Source organism: Drosophila obscura, unplaced genomic scaffold (genome assembly GCF_018151105.1).
Source record: "Drosophila obscura isolate BZ-5 IFL unplaced genomic scaffold, ASM1815110v1 contig_73, whole genome shotgun sequence".
Classification (NCBI taxonomy): Eukaryota; Metazoa; Arthropoda; class Insecta; order Diptera; family Drosophilidae; genus Drosophila; species Drosophila obscura.
In genome coordinates this window covers 5,407,302-5,424,637 of record NW_024542865.1, presented here as the reverse complement: position 1 = coordinate 5,424,637, position 17,336 = coordinate 5,407,302, and the positions used below count along the sequence as shown (strand labels likewise).

Genomic DNA, 17,336 nt, shown 5'->3' with positions numbered 1-17,336 from the left:
CGCTGGGAGCTGGTTGCTTGGTGGTGGTTGGTGGTGGTGGTGCGGGGGGGAGGCCGAAACGATAGCAACAAGTTCCACAGCAGGGTACACAGTACACGGCAGCCTGGAATGCTGCGGGAATGTCTCAAAGCGAATTGGAAGGTCGCCCCCAGATGCCCCCCCCCCACGACATCTCTATCGTGCGAGTGTACAGATACTGTATCTGAATATACATAACATATGCATACATATGTGTGTACATATGTTTATATTTATGTAGGAGTGTTTGTATGTGGCGCCTTTCTCTCTCTCCCGTGGAACGCACATCAAATGGAAATCTGTTTGCCATTTCAATTTTTTTGCTACTCAGTGTACCCACTGGGTTCAGTCAAGTAATTGCTCGCTCTCTCTCTCTCTCTCTCTCTGTCACCCCACCCACACACACACACACACACACACACACGAACATACACACTCCTCGTAGTATTTTACGCCAAGGCCTGCCATTTGCTAGAGAGAGTGAGATCCCCACCCCCCCCCCCTTCAAGAGCTGTTTTTTTGTGTTTTTTTTTTGTTTACAGTTGGCTGAAACATCTGTGCGCCACACTGCAAAATAGAAATAGTTGTTGTTGTTGTTCCTGTTGTTGTCTTGGCATAGATCAAATGTTGCAGACTTTCTTCCCCTCCGCCCTGGCCGTGCCACATGCACCACAGTTGCTGCCCCACTGCTGCATACACTCATCCTTCCACCCATCCAATATCTGCTCTCTAACCCTAACAGCAATTAATAACGGAACCCCCTTAACTTTCTAATCAAAAGCGCAGCTGAAATCCTTTCATAAAAATAATTTTATTTTTAATGGATTTTGGGCCAACTTTGAAATGAAATCAAAATTAGTTCTGATGCAAAATTGATTTATTCAGTAGACGAACATCTGGCAGATAGGACAGAAAACATGTGAAAACGAGGCAAATATTCAAATTAAATAAACCAAAAAAAAAAGGTGTCAAAATTAAACCCCGAACGCCGAATGAACTAATTTGTGCGCTGAACCTTAGCAGCGATACAATTTCCAGCTGTATTCCAGCTAGCAACTATCTCGAGCTGTGCATCATAATGATGTTCCCCTAACTGAAAGGCAATCTCTTTTCATTCTTACATACAGCATACGGCGGGGGGGCCACAACATATGCATTAATGGTGAAGCAGATGGTTTGGGGGGTGCCTAAACGATATTTGGCATGAAGGCAGAAAGACGGCAAAGAACGGAAAGGTAAAGGTATGCAAGGCGAAGACGTACAACGGAGGGAAATTCTAAAAGACAAAAAAAAAAGAAAAAAGAAAAAAAAAGAAAAAGAAAAAAAAACAAGCTGCCAAAAGAAATAGATTGATATATTGTTGTTTCTGGTCGTTTCTTGTTATTTCTTGTTGCTTCAACGATGTTTTCCAATGCCAGGCGTCGGGTCGGGTCGGACTTGTCCGTCAGACATGAATGAAAAACTCGGAACAAAATTCAAAGAGTGAGTGAGTGGAGCGGTGGATGCGGGGGGCTGCAGTGGGAGGAGAGTTAATGAAAACAAGCAAAAGCGAAAGCAAAACACACAACGCAGAACATACTAAAAAGTTAAGAGAATATTGAACAGGCGGCAGTGCCCTGAGGCAGTGCCGGACACACGGGCCAAGGCGTATACGTAATATTTGGAAACCTGCCTGAAACAATGCCCAAACATCCCACACCCCCAGCACCTTTCCAACCCCCCCGCATACTTTCTGCCCGCTGTTGTTGTTCTTCTTTCTTATATTTTTTTTTCTTTTTTTTTTTTTTAGACAAATTTTTGTCTTACAAATTATGTAAAAATGTTTGCATTTTGGCGCCAAAAAAAAAGGGAGTTGGGGGCATATGCCGGGCCAACCACCTCATTCCTCCAGAGAGAAAGAGAGAGAGAGAGTCATCGCGCGGTGGCAGGAATAAGTTTCAGCAGGGAGACACGCGATAGCTGGGGCAACTGGCAATAGTGGCCATAATACAAGGGTTAAAAACCGCATCAGATGCGTTGACCGTTACACACAGACACACACACACACCCCCAAAAACACACACTTCTAAAAAAAACAAAAAAAAACCAGCAGTCGAAGTCGAATCAAAGGTAAAACGAAGAGACGGGCCACAGGACCGACAGACAGTCAGACAGGCAGACAGACAGACAAAACAGACGACGCGCGCGCCGCTATGCAAAGTTTAATACGACTCGACACGTCGACAGCGCGACTGTTACTACCGCCTGCCGCCTGCCTGCCTTCTATAAGTATCGCCGCGCCTCGCCTCGCCTCGCCCCTCGTCTCGTCTCCCATTCGCCATTCGCCAGCCATCGCCATCGGAATCGAATCGCACATCATGGCAACCACCCACCCAGCCCCCCTCACCCGCAGCCAGGGAGCATGCCAGACGACACTCCCCCACCACACCCCACACCACACACCAAATAACCGAAAGCACCAAACGTTCGCTCGGCGTTCCCAGGCAAAACAAAAGACTCAACAAAAACAACAACAAGAAATAGCAAGGGGCGGGGGGGGGAGTCGTAGAGAAAATGGAAAAAAGTCGACAGCAGAACCTGGGGTAATCGTTCATTGGTTGGGGCCGGCCCACCACCCCCCCCCCCCTTCTGATAACAGCAGCATCCCCATCCCCATGGATCCTCCCAGCAGATGCGTTCCACTGTGCACCCAGCGGTGGGTACAGCGTACAGCTGGCGCTGCCTGACTACCGTCGTTTAACCGGTAGCACCCACGTTCGCCGTTCGCCGTTTGCCGTTTACCATTTTCCATTTACCGATTTCTAACATTTCGCCATCGTTCAGCGTTCATCGTTTATCGTGCAGTACGCATGTCCCGGGCGGGAAACGAAACGGGAGGCTTGTTGGGAAGCAAACAAGGCAGGCAGCCAGACGAATGAGCGTGGGACGTGACCAGAAGGAGCAGGCCACCCACAAGCAAACGACACAGCGAGAGTGTGAGAGAGAGAGAGAGAGAGAGAGAGAGATAGAGAGAGTGAGTGAGTGAGAGAGAGCAATAGGTTGTTAATCTGAACCTTTGTCTCAGCTTTTTAATGTGTTCGTACGTACGTACATATGTATGTAAATATGTACATAGGCCACACAGCCAAGCACACAGAGGCAACGACCCGCAGGATACCCCTTCAAAGATGATCTGAGATAGGAGTTAGCTCCGATCCGATCCGATCCGATCCTCAACAAAATATAATTGATATATGCCCAAAGAATCTCTGGTTTGTTTAAGTCAAAATTAATTTTTTTGGCAAAGCAAAAATTGCAGTTAAAGAAAGGGATCATACATATATCATATAGCTGATATTCCCAGCTAATAGTCGAATTAATTATTTTGATTTTTGCCATTTCCATTCTTGTTTAATGAGGTTTCGAGTGTGCCCATCCTTGCCTATATCCCTGCTAGTGTTTCCTTTCCTTTCCTACCTTTCCACCGCGACATTTCGTCGAGCTAGTTAAAGCAGTTAAAGTCCTGCCCTGCCCTAGCACTGCCACACTTAATAATATTAATAATATTTAATAATATTAATTTATATATATTTAATAATATTAATATATATATGTTTAATAATATTTAAGCTCACCAATAAAATATCTAAGCACTGCAGAGACTCTCTATCTTAAAAAGTGTGCATATCCTGTACAGGAAATCTTGCACCTCGTACTTTTCGTATTAGCTAGTGGCTCATATTTTACCGATAAACAAAATACAAAATTCAAAATATTCCTTCGTTGGAAATTCATTTGCCCATTCCAGTGTATAGTTGAGGAGTTGAGCAAGCAGCTTATCAGCATAGAAATATTTTCGACTTTTCTGAATTTTTCATTTGTGCGCGCCGCATTTAACTTAACGCCCGAGGGGCCTGGGTATCACACAGCACAGAGAGCACAGAGAGCACAGAGAGGAGAGAGGAGAGGAGAGTGCTTTGAGTCTGAGTTTGAGTTTGAGATTGATGCTGCCTGCCTGCCTAAGCTGGCACCATTGGCACGTGCAGCGTATAGCCATGGGAAAGGAAATGGGCATTGGATAAGCGTTGTCATAGCCACCACTTGAAGCCCTCCCTATCCATGGACAACCTCGAGTGCGGACATTCAACTGGATGGACGGATGGTTAGATGGATGGATGCCTTCGCCTTCAGCCCGCTCTTTGCACTTAGACATGTTCAAGAGATTTCAATTAGCTCAGCTCTGGGTGAAACAATAGTAGATGAAGGGCAGAGCAGGGGAGGGGGGGCGAGGACCTAGTTAGCCTTAAGAGCAACAAATCGAGCAAGTGTGCCCCCAGCCCTACTCCTAACCCACCCATTAACCCATTTAATTGAGCTGCAAACTGCAGAAGGGAAACTTTTTGAATTAGTTGCAGAATATTTCCAAGAATTTCATCTCCTGCCCAGCCAACCGAGGGCAGCTGCTGCATGACGCGCCACCCGTGCAACCGCACTGCTCGCAGGGAAGCATGATTTAATTACGAATTCCCTGGAAACTTTCCGATATCTACAAGTATAGCTATAATTCGTAGCCAGCCAGGCGCAGCCTTTCGCACGGCACCTGCCCAAAGAGCTAACTGAAATTAGCACAGGATTTTTATAAGGCAAAAATCAGCTTCAACTTTGCACCATGAATGCAATTTGTTGCAGGGCGAGTCTGGCGAGGGTGAAGCAAAAAGGATTCTTTCCTTATTATTTATCTCGCCCATTTCGTTCGCTTTCTAAGCTGCTCTCAACTGTTCTTACACTAGCACTAACTCTTGATAAACTTAATCCAAAACAGTGTCCTGTTGCTCGAGAGCCCTTTGCCACTAATGCTGCAACAGCTAGTTAAAGAACTTACAAATAACTTCAGACTGCTAGTAAAGTAGTTCCCAGTGGCTGCATGTGCCAGAAAGTATTTCCAATAATTTAAGACTAAATCGTAGTCGAGTCCCCGCTCCAGAACTCATCTCAGAACTCAGTTTTTGAAATGTTTGCAAGTGAAATTAAATAAAAGCTGAACATGAGAACTGAATCAATCGATTCTATGTACAAATGTGGGCTTAGATTTCAGTGAAAAAAAAAAGCTTAGATATTGCAGAGTTATACACTAGTAAATGATGTACTATGTATGGTATAATGTATGATGTATGTATGTATGGTATGGTATGGTATGGTATGGTATGGTATGGTATGGTATGGTATGGTATGGTATTGGATAATGTTAATGTATAATGGCTGTGTTTTTTATGTATCTTACCAAAATCTCTTCCAATTCATTTTTAAATGTTCTGCTGAGTGCCTCGGCATGCGCTTGGGCATTTGTATTGATATTATTCACAATTTGATTTTGATTGAGTGCTGATTGATTTGTCTGATTGGATGATGCATCGTTGGTAAACTCATAGACGCAATTGCGATTTAAATTTGTTGTTGTTGTCTTTATAAACTGTGTGGCATAGTTTCAGTAAATAGTAATAGTAGTACAAGTAGTAGTAGTAGTAGTAGTAGTAGTAGTAGTAGTAAGCATGGAGTGGAAGAAGAGAAGAATATATAGAGAACAGTATAGAGTAGAGCAGACAGCTGTTATGCCAGAGCAGATATTGTTTGTTTAGATATAGCATATAGAGGTGCGAGTATTAAAGCAATAGCCAAATGATCGATTCGCATGATGCAAACAAAAAACCATAAAAACCCATAAATATAATTAATCATGTTTAATGATATTTGTAATGGAAATTTGGAAATTTGGAAATTTGGTAAACGGAAATCTGAAATCGAATGTATTTATGGTAAATGTAAGGCACACCACTCCTCCTTTCCTTCCATCATTTACACAACCTCCAACCCAAAATAAACAACAAAAAAATCACACACTGTATATACGTACGTATATATTGAGTGTATATATATATACTTTCTATATGGCTTGGCACTTACATCGGCTATCTTAACGGCCTGACCATCCTTCTCCCATTTGGTGGCTATCTGCAAGGTCTCTGCTGTCTTTTGCTGTATGCTCTTTGAGTCATCCAATAAGGTCAATTCATAGAATTCTTGTATATCTGCAAATGAAATAAAAAAAACCAATTAACAATTAATTAAATGCCTGCGAAAATTTATCTTAAATGTAAATATTAAATCTTAAAACTGAGCAAACATGCAGCATACCCATATCCCCACATATATCATAATTTAAACTTGATCTGCGTATTCCCTAGCATTAAAAGTGCTTGTAAGCCAGGTGTTCATAGAGCCGAATGGCCCTCAATTCTGGCTCTTCTGGCTTGTAGATTATCTCTATGATTTCTATGACTAATTGTTAGATTTAAATGCAAACGTGTTGAGTGTATCCTTAGGATATTTGCATATTTATATACATATCTTTGGTTTCACAATGCAAACATTTACATATATAAATGTATAGTTAACATTAGTTAACATCTTAGGAATGTTTTCATTTGATTATTTCTACACATAGAACCATTTGAGGAAGAGCATGTATCGTAGTACCAGGAATGCCTCTATTGCCTCCAATTCAATTTATTAAAAATACAATATAGTGCGCCGATTCGAGGGCATTCCAGAGGCAGTATAACAAATAATTTTATATTATAAACTCATTACTTGAATAACACATAATAAATGTGTCCCAATAAGTATTGTTCCATGTATAAGTAAAATTTTCTTTTTTCATAAATTTAAGAGAGGTCGGATCCCATCGGTTGCGCTTTCATTTAGACAGAAACAAATCTTAGAATATGTTTTCCATTCCATTGAGACGTTAATCCTGTCGTGTGTCCTATGCAAACGAATTGTAGCCATAGAAAGGTAAACTTTGGAGTGGTCATGGGGCTGTACTCAACGATCGCCATAGAGGCGGATCTCCCGTCGTACAGGCTGCTGGTGACTTGGCAGGCTACGGACCACTAGGAGGGGTTCAGGGAACGCGGCCTGCCGAGCATGGCCACCAGATAGATCGGGCTTGTAAATATCCATCGTGTGTCCATGAGCTGTGCTCTGCTCATCAGAGTAGAGAGTAGAGCCATTTACTCTGGCTAGACTTTGATTTGCACATCCCGACATCCCATCGTATGCAGTGGATCCCAATTTTAGGCTCTCAGTTTCTGTAAGCAAGAAAATTCATGAGTTTTGTGCTCGAATACGATTAAAATTAATTGAGTTACTTACCCAACGAGCACGAGTACGAGTGCGGAGCAAACGCCCCGCCGTAGTCATCCATCCATCTGCTTTAGGGATCTGCTTGGAGGCAACTCGGCAAACTTAGATTATCCCCTTTTACTTATAACTGAAGCGAACTGAAGAGGAGAAGCGTTGAAGAGACATAGAGAAGAGAATATCCCCCCATTATCCTGCATTTAAGCCAGCCAATCCAACAGCCCGACAACAGACAGCCGGACAACAGACAGCCGGACAACAGACAGCCGGACAACAGACAGCCGGATTAGAGATTCCTGATTCTTGAGTAAACAATGAATGCCCCACAACAATGGCGGCGGTGAGTGGCCCAAGTGGCAACGTGCTTAATAAAGTTGAAATCATTGAATACAGATAACGTTCGACGTGGAATGCATCCGAATGAATAAATAAACAGCAACGCTAACGGGGCTATGTCCACCACCCCCCCACGGGACTTGCAGGCAGGCAGGCATGCCCCCCAAGGCATGTGGAGGTGTCTGGAATATAAGTTCCGCCCATGCGGTTGTGACACTCACTTGAAACTTTACTTCACTCTACCCAGAGACTGACTACTGCCTGAGCTTCGGAGAGAGTGTTCAACAATACCCAACTACCCTTTGAGCTGCACACTTTTGGCAAGTTGTTGGAGCAACAAAAAACACTTCTGCGGATAATAATGGGCGTGAAAAGTTTTGACAGTTAATTAACAGAAAACTTTTCACCCCAAGCAACGAAAATAACTCAAATATGTAGAAGTTTCTGCTCAGAAAAAACTCATCAATATACAGATGTAGATTATGCAGATCTTAGCCATGGAACTTTAAATTAAATAAATAAAAACACAGCTAAAATTAATATTAATAATTAATAAATAATTTATAAAGCAAGCCAAAGTCTGCTACGTGCAAATTCCAGGCAGAAATGCAACAGACCGAGGGAAGCTGCCGCATGACGCGCGACGCGTGTAACCGAACCACTCGTGAATATGCAGAAAAGTTACATGCATAGGTGGTGGGCTAAACACAACTAAGTAAAGGAGAGCTAAATATGCAAATAATAATAATTAATATATAATATAATTATATATAATTAATTATTATTATAATTATATATAATTAATTATTATAATTTGCATATTTAGCTCTCTTTACTTAGTTGTTTTGAGCTTATTATTATAATTATAATAAGCCAATTTGCTTGCTATTTAAACCAGAAAAAACTTCTTAAAACAAAGAATTATTATTACTAAACAATTTCCGTAAGGAAATTCTTGCTCTAACTTCTCTTTTAATCCAACAATTGAAAGGTTTCTTTTTCAAGTAATTCCCACAACTAGGGGGGAATACTTTTGTTCCCTAGTCCTAAGCAAGTGTCATAATCACGCGCTCATCTCTAGCTAGCGTTGATTATTGAAAAAGCTCTCTCTCCCGCTCTCGCTCTCTAGTTGCTGGCTGCCCCGCTGGGTCCTGCATCGATGGGATGGCAAGTGCGCTGGTGCGGCAGCAAAAGCAAGCAGCGGAAATCAGGCAACTGTCAGAATGCATCTCAAATGCACACATTTCAATGCGCACTGACGCCGGGCACTGACAGCGGGCCCGATCCCCCATGCCCCATCCACACACAGCCAGTCAACAGTCCCATCGCCAATATGTTTTGTAGTCGAGTGGCCTAAATGGGGGAACGGAATCCAATCGAATAGAACCGAAGCGAACCGAACTGAACTGAACAGAACAGAACAGCAAAGAGCCGAAGCGAGGCTGAACTTTACAGAAACTGAACAAACAGGGAGAGAAACGAAATCCATGGCGCCCATTTAATTTCCTGTTCACGACAGCGCCACTTGCCAGCAAAAAAATATCTGAGGAAAGCGAATGGGAATGGGAATCGAAGGGGGGGAATGGGAATGGGAACGGGAACGGGAAAAGGAAAGCATTCGAGCATTGAATTCCAAACGGTCCTATAGCGTAATACATATGTATTTGCTGTGTATGAAAATGGGATCTCCCATTGAAATGTTCAGCGTACAGAACATACGAGTATGTGTAGACACTGTGGCGGTACAGGACGGAGCAGGACCCGGACACGGACCCCGACACGGACCCCCTACTGTTGTTGGCTGCCTAACACAGGGATATACTTATCGTAATGGTGTCTGCATGTAAGTTTTTCTGATGCAAGCAGAGCAGGAAATGTTTGAATTTATTTGGGCAACTTGGAGCTGGCAATGGAAGTCTCCTTAAGGAACACATTTGCACGCTGCTGGGGCCCTCGTTACTCCATCCTAAATTAACGAAAAGCATAAGCGAATTATCTGAATTATCTCACTGGGAAAGAGATGTCGCGGGCAAGGTCATATATTAAAAGGGGTTTCTATTTAATTTTGAACATAAAACAAAAGTTGTGTCTGCTGTTATGCAATCGATTGAGAGCCACTTGAACCCAAAATGAGTTATCGAATGCTTTTGCTTTGGAATGTTTCCCATGGATTGCTCCTGGCCTCCTGGCTCTGCTCTATGCTTTATGCTGGCTGGCTGGCTGCATGCCTGCCTGCTGGTGCTTTGTGTTGCCAACATTTCAGCTCTTCTCAGCCGAATGCCAATGTCATAGCCCTCGGGGGCAGGGTGGCAGGCAGGCAGGAAGGAAGGTGAGCTCAGGGAGGTTCTGCTGCTGGCCAACAACAGATGATGAAACTCAATCTACCTCTTCTTCGCCCTGTGGCCCCCATCGCTTGCCCTCTGCTCCTCGTTGAGGAGGCTCCTGAAAATCGATACCCAGGCCCCAGATGTGTTCGTGTGTGTTGAAGAGCCCAGGTCTCAGTCAGAGATAAACCGAATTCTAGGCCAATTAAATTCGGATTTTGGCCTGCACATGCTAACCCCACCCCACCCCACCCCAAACCCCACCCACCCACTCATTCATCATTTTCTGTTTCCTGTGGCCTCTGGCTTCCACTTTTGGCTTTCTCTCGAGTGTCAATTGTTGGCATGAACTTTAAGCATCTCCGCTTACAAAGGTGTTTATGTGTGTGTGTGTTTGGACTGCACCTGTGACATAAAAAAAGAGTCAAATTCCTTGACTACAAATTCCTTTTTTTTTTTCTTTTTCTTTTTTTTCTTTTTTTTTTTTTTTTTTTTTTTTTTTTGTTAATTTTGAAGCTTAAAATTGACAAATTTCAAGTCGATTTTGGGTCTGTATTAAGTGCAGTGTTTTTAGTGTATACATTGAGGCGGAGATAAGTCGAGCAAGCCTCTAAACTCTCGCGCTCTCTCTCTCTCTCTCTCTCTCTAGGTCTTGCACTCAATTTGCTCAATTTAAGTTGAATATTAAGTGCAAAACTCATTTCATTTAGTTGGCATTCATTTATCAGCTACGACAAGTACAAGCACCAAGTGCCACTCCATCAGCTTGCTCAAAAAAGCAAGAAACTTAAGCATACCAAGAGCGGTGCCTCCCTCGAGCCTCCATTATCTCTCGCTCTCCCTCATGTGCAACTGTGGACCAGAAACGGTTGAAATGGGTGCACAGGGAATTTTTCATTTTGCTCCTATCGAGCTTCCGTTGTTGCCCAAAGCCTCGCAAATCTCCAAACACTTCACTTCAAAGGGTGCAGGAAAAAAAAAGCCATTATTCGTCAAGGAACTACCCAGCTTAAATCGAGCCACAAGCAGAACTTTTTCTCATGCAGTTGCTGCCATGAGCATTGAGATGCAAAGTGTCAATTGGAGCCACCCCCCAGCCACCTAGGAAAAGCCTCTACAATCCGTAAGCTGCTTCGAACATGGCTCAATGGCAAATAGAAGAAAGAGCAGAAAGGGGAGAGGGCTTACCTCAAGCCTCAAGCTGATTTCCCATGCAGTTGATGCCCATGTCATGCGATTGGAAATTCTTTAAATAAGTAGTGGGAGAGGCTGAGGCTGAGGCTCTGTGGCTGAGGCTTCTGCTGCTGTGGCTCTGGGGCTGAGGCTTCTGCTGCTGTGGCTCTGCGGCTCTGTGGGCTAATGCCATGTTAATTATTTTCACAGAGTCTATTCACACTCACACGCATGCAAGTAAAAAGCTCTTATTCTCCTCCCACTCCCACTTCTTTTTTCACTTTATTTATGTTCTCCTCTGTTCTCCCCGGCTCCTCTGTGGCTCTTCCTATGTGTGTTTGTGTGTGTTTGTCATTCGTTTAATATTTCTGACACGAGAAGAGCACACAGCACAACTGTAACAATGTTTATACGCACACGACAACACAATTCCATGTGCCATGTGTATGCCTCCCATCCCCCGATGAATTCACAAAATGACATCCTTATTGGACATGATAAGTACGAGTACATTTTCAGTACTTTTTTCTTGCCTTAAAGCACATATGTAAGAATAAATATAATAAATATAATTCAATAATTAAATATAATTTAATAATAATAATATAATATTATATAATATAATAATAAATATAATTCAATAATAAATGTTATTTAATAAATTCAATAAATTTATTTAATATAATTTAATAATAAATATAATTTAATAATAATTATAGCTTGACTCCAATTTTCGTACCGAAAACAAATTGAAATTTGCATCACAATATAAAATATACAAAATATAAAGCATAAAGCATAAAAATAACTACAGCAAAACGTACAAAAAAAGCATTTAAAATAAAATAAAACCAATAAAAAAAATATAATAAATAAATATGTAAATAAAATAAAATAAAAATAAAACCAATAAAAAAACAAATATTAACTGGGTCATAATTAGCTATGTATAAATATTATTTTAAATTAAGTTAAATTTCACAATGCTGTAAATACTTTGTTAAATATTTTTATTCATATTTAAGTCTATCAATTTAATTTAGAATCTCCCAAGGCCTGTTCCTAGGCAAACTTTGTATATTTACCATTATAATTATATTAATTTATATTAATATTTAAAGACTATGCCGCTTTGGATCATTATGTGGATTATTCTTAACGATTCAAATGTTAGCTATTAACTATTTACGGAATAAATCATGTTTGATGTACCAACACAAATTAAGGATAATTACGAATTAAAATATAGAATGAAAAATTCTTCACAAAATGGTCTTTCGTATAAACGGAAACAAACAGAAGTAACTGTAACAGAGAGGACAGAGAGGGAGAGAGAGAGAGAGAGTGGTATCCCCAACCAGATGTAGGGACCCAACCACCAACAAAGTGCCACAAAGAAGAACAAGCAACAACAAAGTGAGAAATTTACAAGAAGAAGAAAAAAAGGGGGAGGCAGCAGAAGAATCAGTAACAAAGTAAGAGGGAGCAAGGAAGAAGCACCGCGAGGAGAAGGTATCGACTCGAAATGTTAGATATGGTGGGGCTACGAAACGGATTATGCAACTGCTGCCTGACGGGGCACGCGGCATCGACATCGGCATCGGTGGCGGCACACAGTGGTTACCCCATGAGAATGATGACGATGACAATGATGATGATGCCACACAGTACAGACACACACACAGGGCACAAGGCACAGGGCACAGGCACAGGGCACAGGCAGAGGCACAGGCAGAGGCACAGGCAGAGGCATAGACAGTGAGCGAACAAACTTTTGCAAATTATACAACAGGCAAAAATAAAGAAAAAGAGTCCCACAGAGCAGACACAATGGCCGGCCGCCTGCCCCTCAAAATGGATGGATACCCGGCAAACGAATGTCAGAGGTTCTACCCCTTGCCCCCCGCCCTGCCCAAACCAACCCAAATACGAATGGTGCCCGAGGGTTGGGAGGGGGAGGGGGGGAGCACACTCAAGCGACAAGCTGCGACCGTGACTGCGCTGCTCTGCTCTCCGCTGGTCTCCGCTGCTCTGCTCTGCTCTGCCTGGGCTGTGTTTTGACCCAAATCCTCTATGCAATATTATCGCTCTCTCTCTCTCCCTCTCTCTGTTCTTCTGGCTGTTTTCGTTGTTGTGTGTTTCCTTCGCTGTCAAGTGGAAATAATTTCAAGCCCAAAAGAAGAATAGAAATGAAAAGACGACAACCAAATATCGATTGGACGATAGGCAGAGGCACAGGCACAGGCACAGCACAGCCAGACCGGAACAACTACCAACGGGATCTTCTTCCAGTTCGATTAATTCTTGCACAAAAAACACAAAAAAAAAAAATGTTGGATTGGATTTTATAGCTAAAAAAAAAGGAACCGAACAATCCATCGATAATTCGATGTTTTAATCGATAAAACAGCACAAATAAAATTTCATTTTATATTATAACATCAATGGAGATCGATTATAGATCGATTTCGATTGAAATAAATTACTTGTAGATGCTAAAATGCATGGAGAATATGTCCTGCATGGAATCATTGAAGGGAGAGTCCTGTTTGCTTATTTTAATTATTTATTTTAATATATGCTAAACGTAATTATTAGGTGATGAGGCAGGAGGGGCAGATTACTCACCTAACAGCGCTTGAAACAAGCGAGACTTAAATATGCGAATAACGCGTTCGATTGCAATACGCAGCGCTCGATCCTGCGGCTCGGAGAGTCGGGCATGGTAGTCCTCGAGCAGTTCCAGAGCGCGATGAGCTTCTGCAAGTAATCGCAAAAAAAGTGAGGAAATCCATTAGATAAATTCAATTAAATATACAACAAAATATAGGAAGCACATGAAATAGAGATTTTCTGCAATAACCGATCCTTAGTTCCCTCCCAATTTGTTCCCAGCTGTGCTGTTCTTCTGTTAATTCTTTTTTCACCACCCCGTACTTTGTATATCCGCAATGCGTTCGTCTTCCTCCTGGCTTTGCCCCAGCTCCAGTCCGGCCTCGCCAAACACCGTTGACCAGAAGCCCCGCTGCTCTGCTGCCAGGCCGGGCGGTCCCGCCGGCTGAGAGGAGCGCTGCTTTGGCTTGGGCTTGGCCTTCTTTGGTGTGGCGGCGGCGGCGGCGGCGGCGTCGGCCTGCTGCTGATGCAACTGCTGCTCGGACTGCGACTTTGCCAGGCTCTCTCGCTCCAGGGTCTCGATCATGGCCCGGAAACGACTCAGCTCCATGCGCAGGCTGTCGGAGCTGTTGCGACTGGTGGAGGAGGGCGAGGCGGACAGCAGAAGGCGGGAGCGGGCGGCACCTGCGCTGGGTGACGCCTCCCACTCGTCGCGCGAGGCATCGCTCTCGGATTTCTCAAAATAGCCGGACTCCACGTCCGGTGTCCGTTGCTCGGCGGCCGTCGAGGAGAGCATGTGGCCGTACTCGAGCAGATCCTGGGCCGAGTAGAAGCATTCGATCGACTCGCGTACACTGTCTCGCAGCGAGGAAGGACACTTAAGGGGCGTCTGTTCCTCTTCCTGTTCCACCAGCTCCAGTTCTGGTTCCAGTTCCGCACTCTGCAGCACAACTCCAGGCTGCTCCTCGCACACCAATGCTGATGCTATGGTTGAGGCTTCAGCGACTTTCACATCGATTTGTTCTGGCATTTCTATGGCTTCCTCAGCAGTTTGCAGCAAGACAACCACTGGGCCTGGGCCTGGGGCTGGGGCTGGGGCTGTGTCTATGCGTCTATCCACCTGCTCCTCCTTCTGCTTCTGCACTGGCAGCAGGGACTCTTCCTCCTCCGGTTCTGCCTCATCATCGGCTGGCGAGGAATCATCCTCCTCATCCTCCCCCTCATCATCGTCGTCGTGAAAAGTCTTGTCATCGCTGCTGAGCAAACCCTCGTTGGGATCGCTGCTCTTCTCACGCTCAGAGCCCGAGTCCGTGTCCGAATTCATGCTGAAAGCCAAGCAAGCCACTCTTCAGGTCGAACCACCGCACTGGACTGTGTCCGACCGAGAGTCTTTTGCTATATAATATCCCCCCCAATATATCGCCGCAAAATGGTACAAAAAATAGGTGTACCGAGGCGGCGGCCCGCCAATAAATCAATAAAGATTGACTAAAATTACGTATGCCTTTTGAGCTTCCGATTTTTGTGTTCTGTGTTCTGTGCTCTGTGCTCTTAGCACAGTTCTTCTGCTCGTTATTTAAGCATAGTTTTTGCCCCCTTTCTAGCCCTGTGTCTGGTGGGCCTGGTGTCGTCGTCTCTCTGTCATCTGTCGCATTGCCAAAATAAAAATTAAACACATTATTTATTATTATGGTCGCGAGTCACACAATTTTTGATTATACACCACACGACATTACAACAAATCAAAATCTGTACACAAGCAGATACTTTTTACTACTCAATAGATACATATATGTAGTTTATGTATATCTGTATCTGTAGCAGCACGCGTCAGACGCTGACGTTGACCTTCACTCTGTACATTTGTGCCGTGGAGGCTGCTGCTGTTTGGCAATCTCTGCCCTCCTCTGAATAGTTGTCTCTGTCGCTTGAATTGCCTTTTTATGATGACTCAAAATGAGAATATTGAGAAATATATCCCAAATTCACTTCCCAATTTTACGGTTTTTGCCAGCTATGCCAACGGCAATGGGACCAGACCAGACCAGACCCAGACCCAAAGGCAAGCCTTTCCAACATAATACAAAGCAGAGTTATTCGAGGGATTTTTCTTGACCTTTCCTAGATGTACAAATCACTTGAAAATTAATGTAAAACATTTTTTATTTAAGTATTCTTTTTTTAACACTAAAATTATGTTCTTGAAACGAATGCATTAATCATCAGACTTTTGCCCCTTGTAATTGTTTTCCTGTTTCCTATTTATTTCCTTTTTTTTTTTGTTTACTATTTCTTGATGCTTTTGCTTACTGCTGCCATACGAATAAGCATAAACAAACGCTGCCAATGATCGGAAATCTGATGCCAAGGAAAGGTTCGAAAAGGAAGGGGCAGGCAGACCAAGCAAAATGCTTACTCAGAATTTGAAACCCAAGCGAATGAATGAGTGAGTGTTTTGAGTGCATACAAAAAATACATACATGCATACATATTTACATACATATATATTCCCCCCAAAAGTTCCTGCGAAAACTGCTGTACAGCTCTCGAAATTATGATAATATTTTTGTTATTATACAATAAATATTATTAAAGAAAAGCTATGGGGCAAGAGGGAGTTGCATATCTCCCAAGAGTGAATCACTTAATGCTTCAATTATATTCAACCTAAATACATACATAAGTACATAAGTGGCTGGCTGAATGGATCATAAAATACAAACTGAATTAAGTCACGCAAAAAACATGCATAAAATTGGTAAAGTCAATTAAAATGATGGAACAAGGAACAGGCTTCATGGAATCTCAAATAAATTTCGTTTAATTTGTATACAAAAAAAGAAGACACACACATCATTATATCGGATTTGTATGAATTCGTTTTAAGCCCCCAATTAACACAATTTAATGTTACAAACTGCAACAAAAAAAGAGTTTTTTAATTGCCCAGATACTTTCGCATTTCTGCATCTGCATGCTGTATACTTTTTGTTGTAGAAAACTTTACCCCCCACATAAGCTGCTTTGCGGTTGGCATAGGGATTACTGTAGGGGTACAGAGGGTCGGCACTGTATTCAAAATCGCACTGGACTTGCCAGGTAATACTCTCGCAGCGTGAATGATGAAAACCAGCAGGAAAGGAGCCAGAGATAGAGCTGGCTAGGATGGGTAAAGGATGGGTAAAGGAAGGGTAAGAATACTCGTATACAGAAACAGACACAAATGGCAACAACATTTCCGTGCTTTACTGCGAGCTACGAGTATTTAGCTTACCTTGCTTTTTCACTGGCATTCTGTGGCTGTTGCTGTTGCAGTTTTTCCTATGGCTATGGCTATGGCTATGGATGCTGTTGGCTGTGGTGGCGGCGGCTGTGGCAGCGGCAGCGCTGGCGGTGGTGCTGCAGCAGTTGCTTTGAGTGTAGTCCAATGCTGCCGTAATCTCTATAGCGTATGCCGTAATTTTGAGTATATTTTCTTTCCACAGTTATATTCGTCGTATTCGTCGTATGTGCAGTGGAGTGTATGGGGGGTGGGCACTTATCAAGATATAGACATTAATATGGCTAATCCCTCGCTTTTACGATTATTGGATTGGATTAATTTCGTGTTGCACGCACCCGCAACTGCTCATTCCATGAATGAATTTCGGTGTCGTGTTTTTGTTTTGGTTTTGTGTCTTGTTTTATGTACAA

The 17,336-nt window shown here is 42.9% G+C and overlaps 1 protein-coding gene across 20 annotated transcripts in view; it reads right to left on the bottom strand.

The window, feature by feature from the left end:
- Nucleotides 1-17,113, bottom strand: part of LOC111065408 (disks large 1 tumor suppressor protein) — a 41,888-nt gene extending 24,775 nt beyond the window's left edge. For 5 of the 20 annotated variants that reach the window (XM_022353553.2, XM_022353555.2, XM_022353556.2 and 2 more), the window contains exons 1-4: nt 13,968-15,020; nt 13,659-13,790; nt 5,959-6,083; nt 5,279-5,467 (exon numbers count right to left, since the gene is read on the bottom strand). In XM_022353553.2, the coding sequence (XP_022209245.2) occupies nt 5,279-5,467; nt 5,959-6,083; nt 13,659-13,790; nt 13,968-14,967 (1,446 nt within the window). In that variant the 5' untranslated portion in view covers nt 14,968-15,020. Of the gene's footprint in view, nt 1-5,278; nt 5,468-5,958; nt 6,084-13,658; nt 13,791-13,967; nt 15,021-16,917 lie in introns of those variants that run through there. The other 15 variants (XM_041595623.1, XM_041595624.1, XM_022353560.2 and 12 more) reach the window with 6 other exon arrangements.
- Between the last annotated feature and the right edge of the window lie 223 nt (nt 17,114-17,336).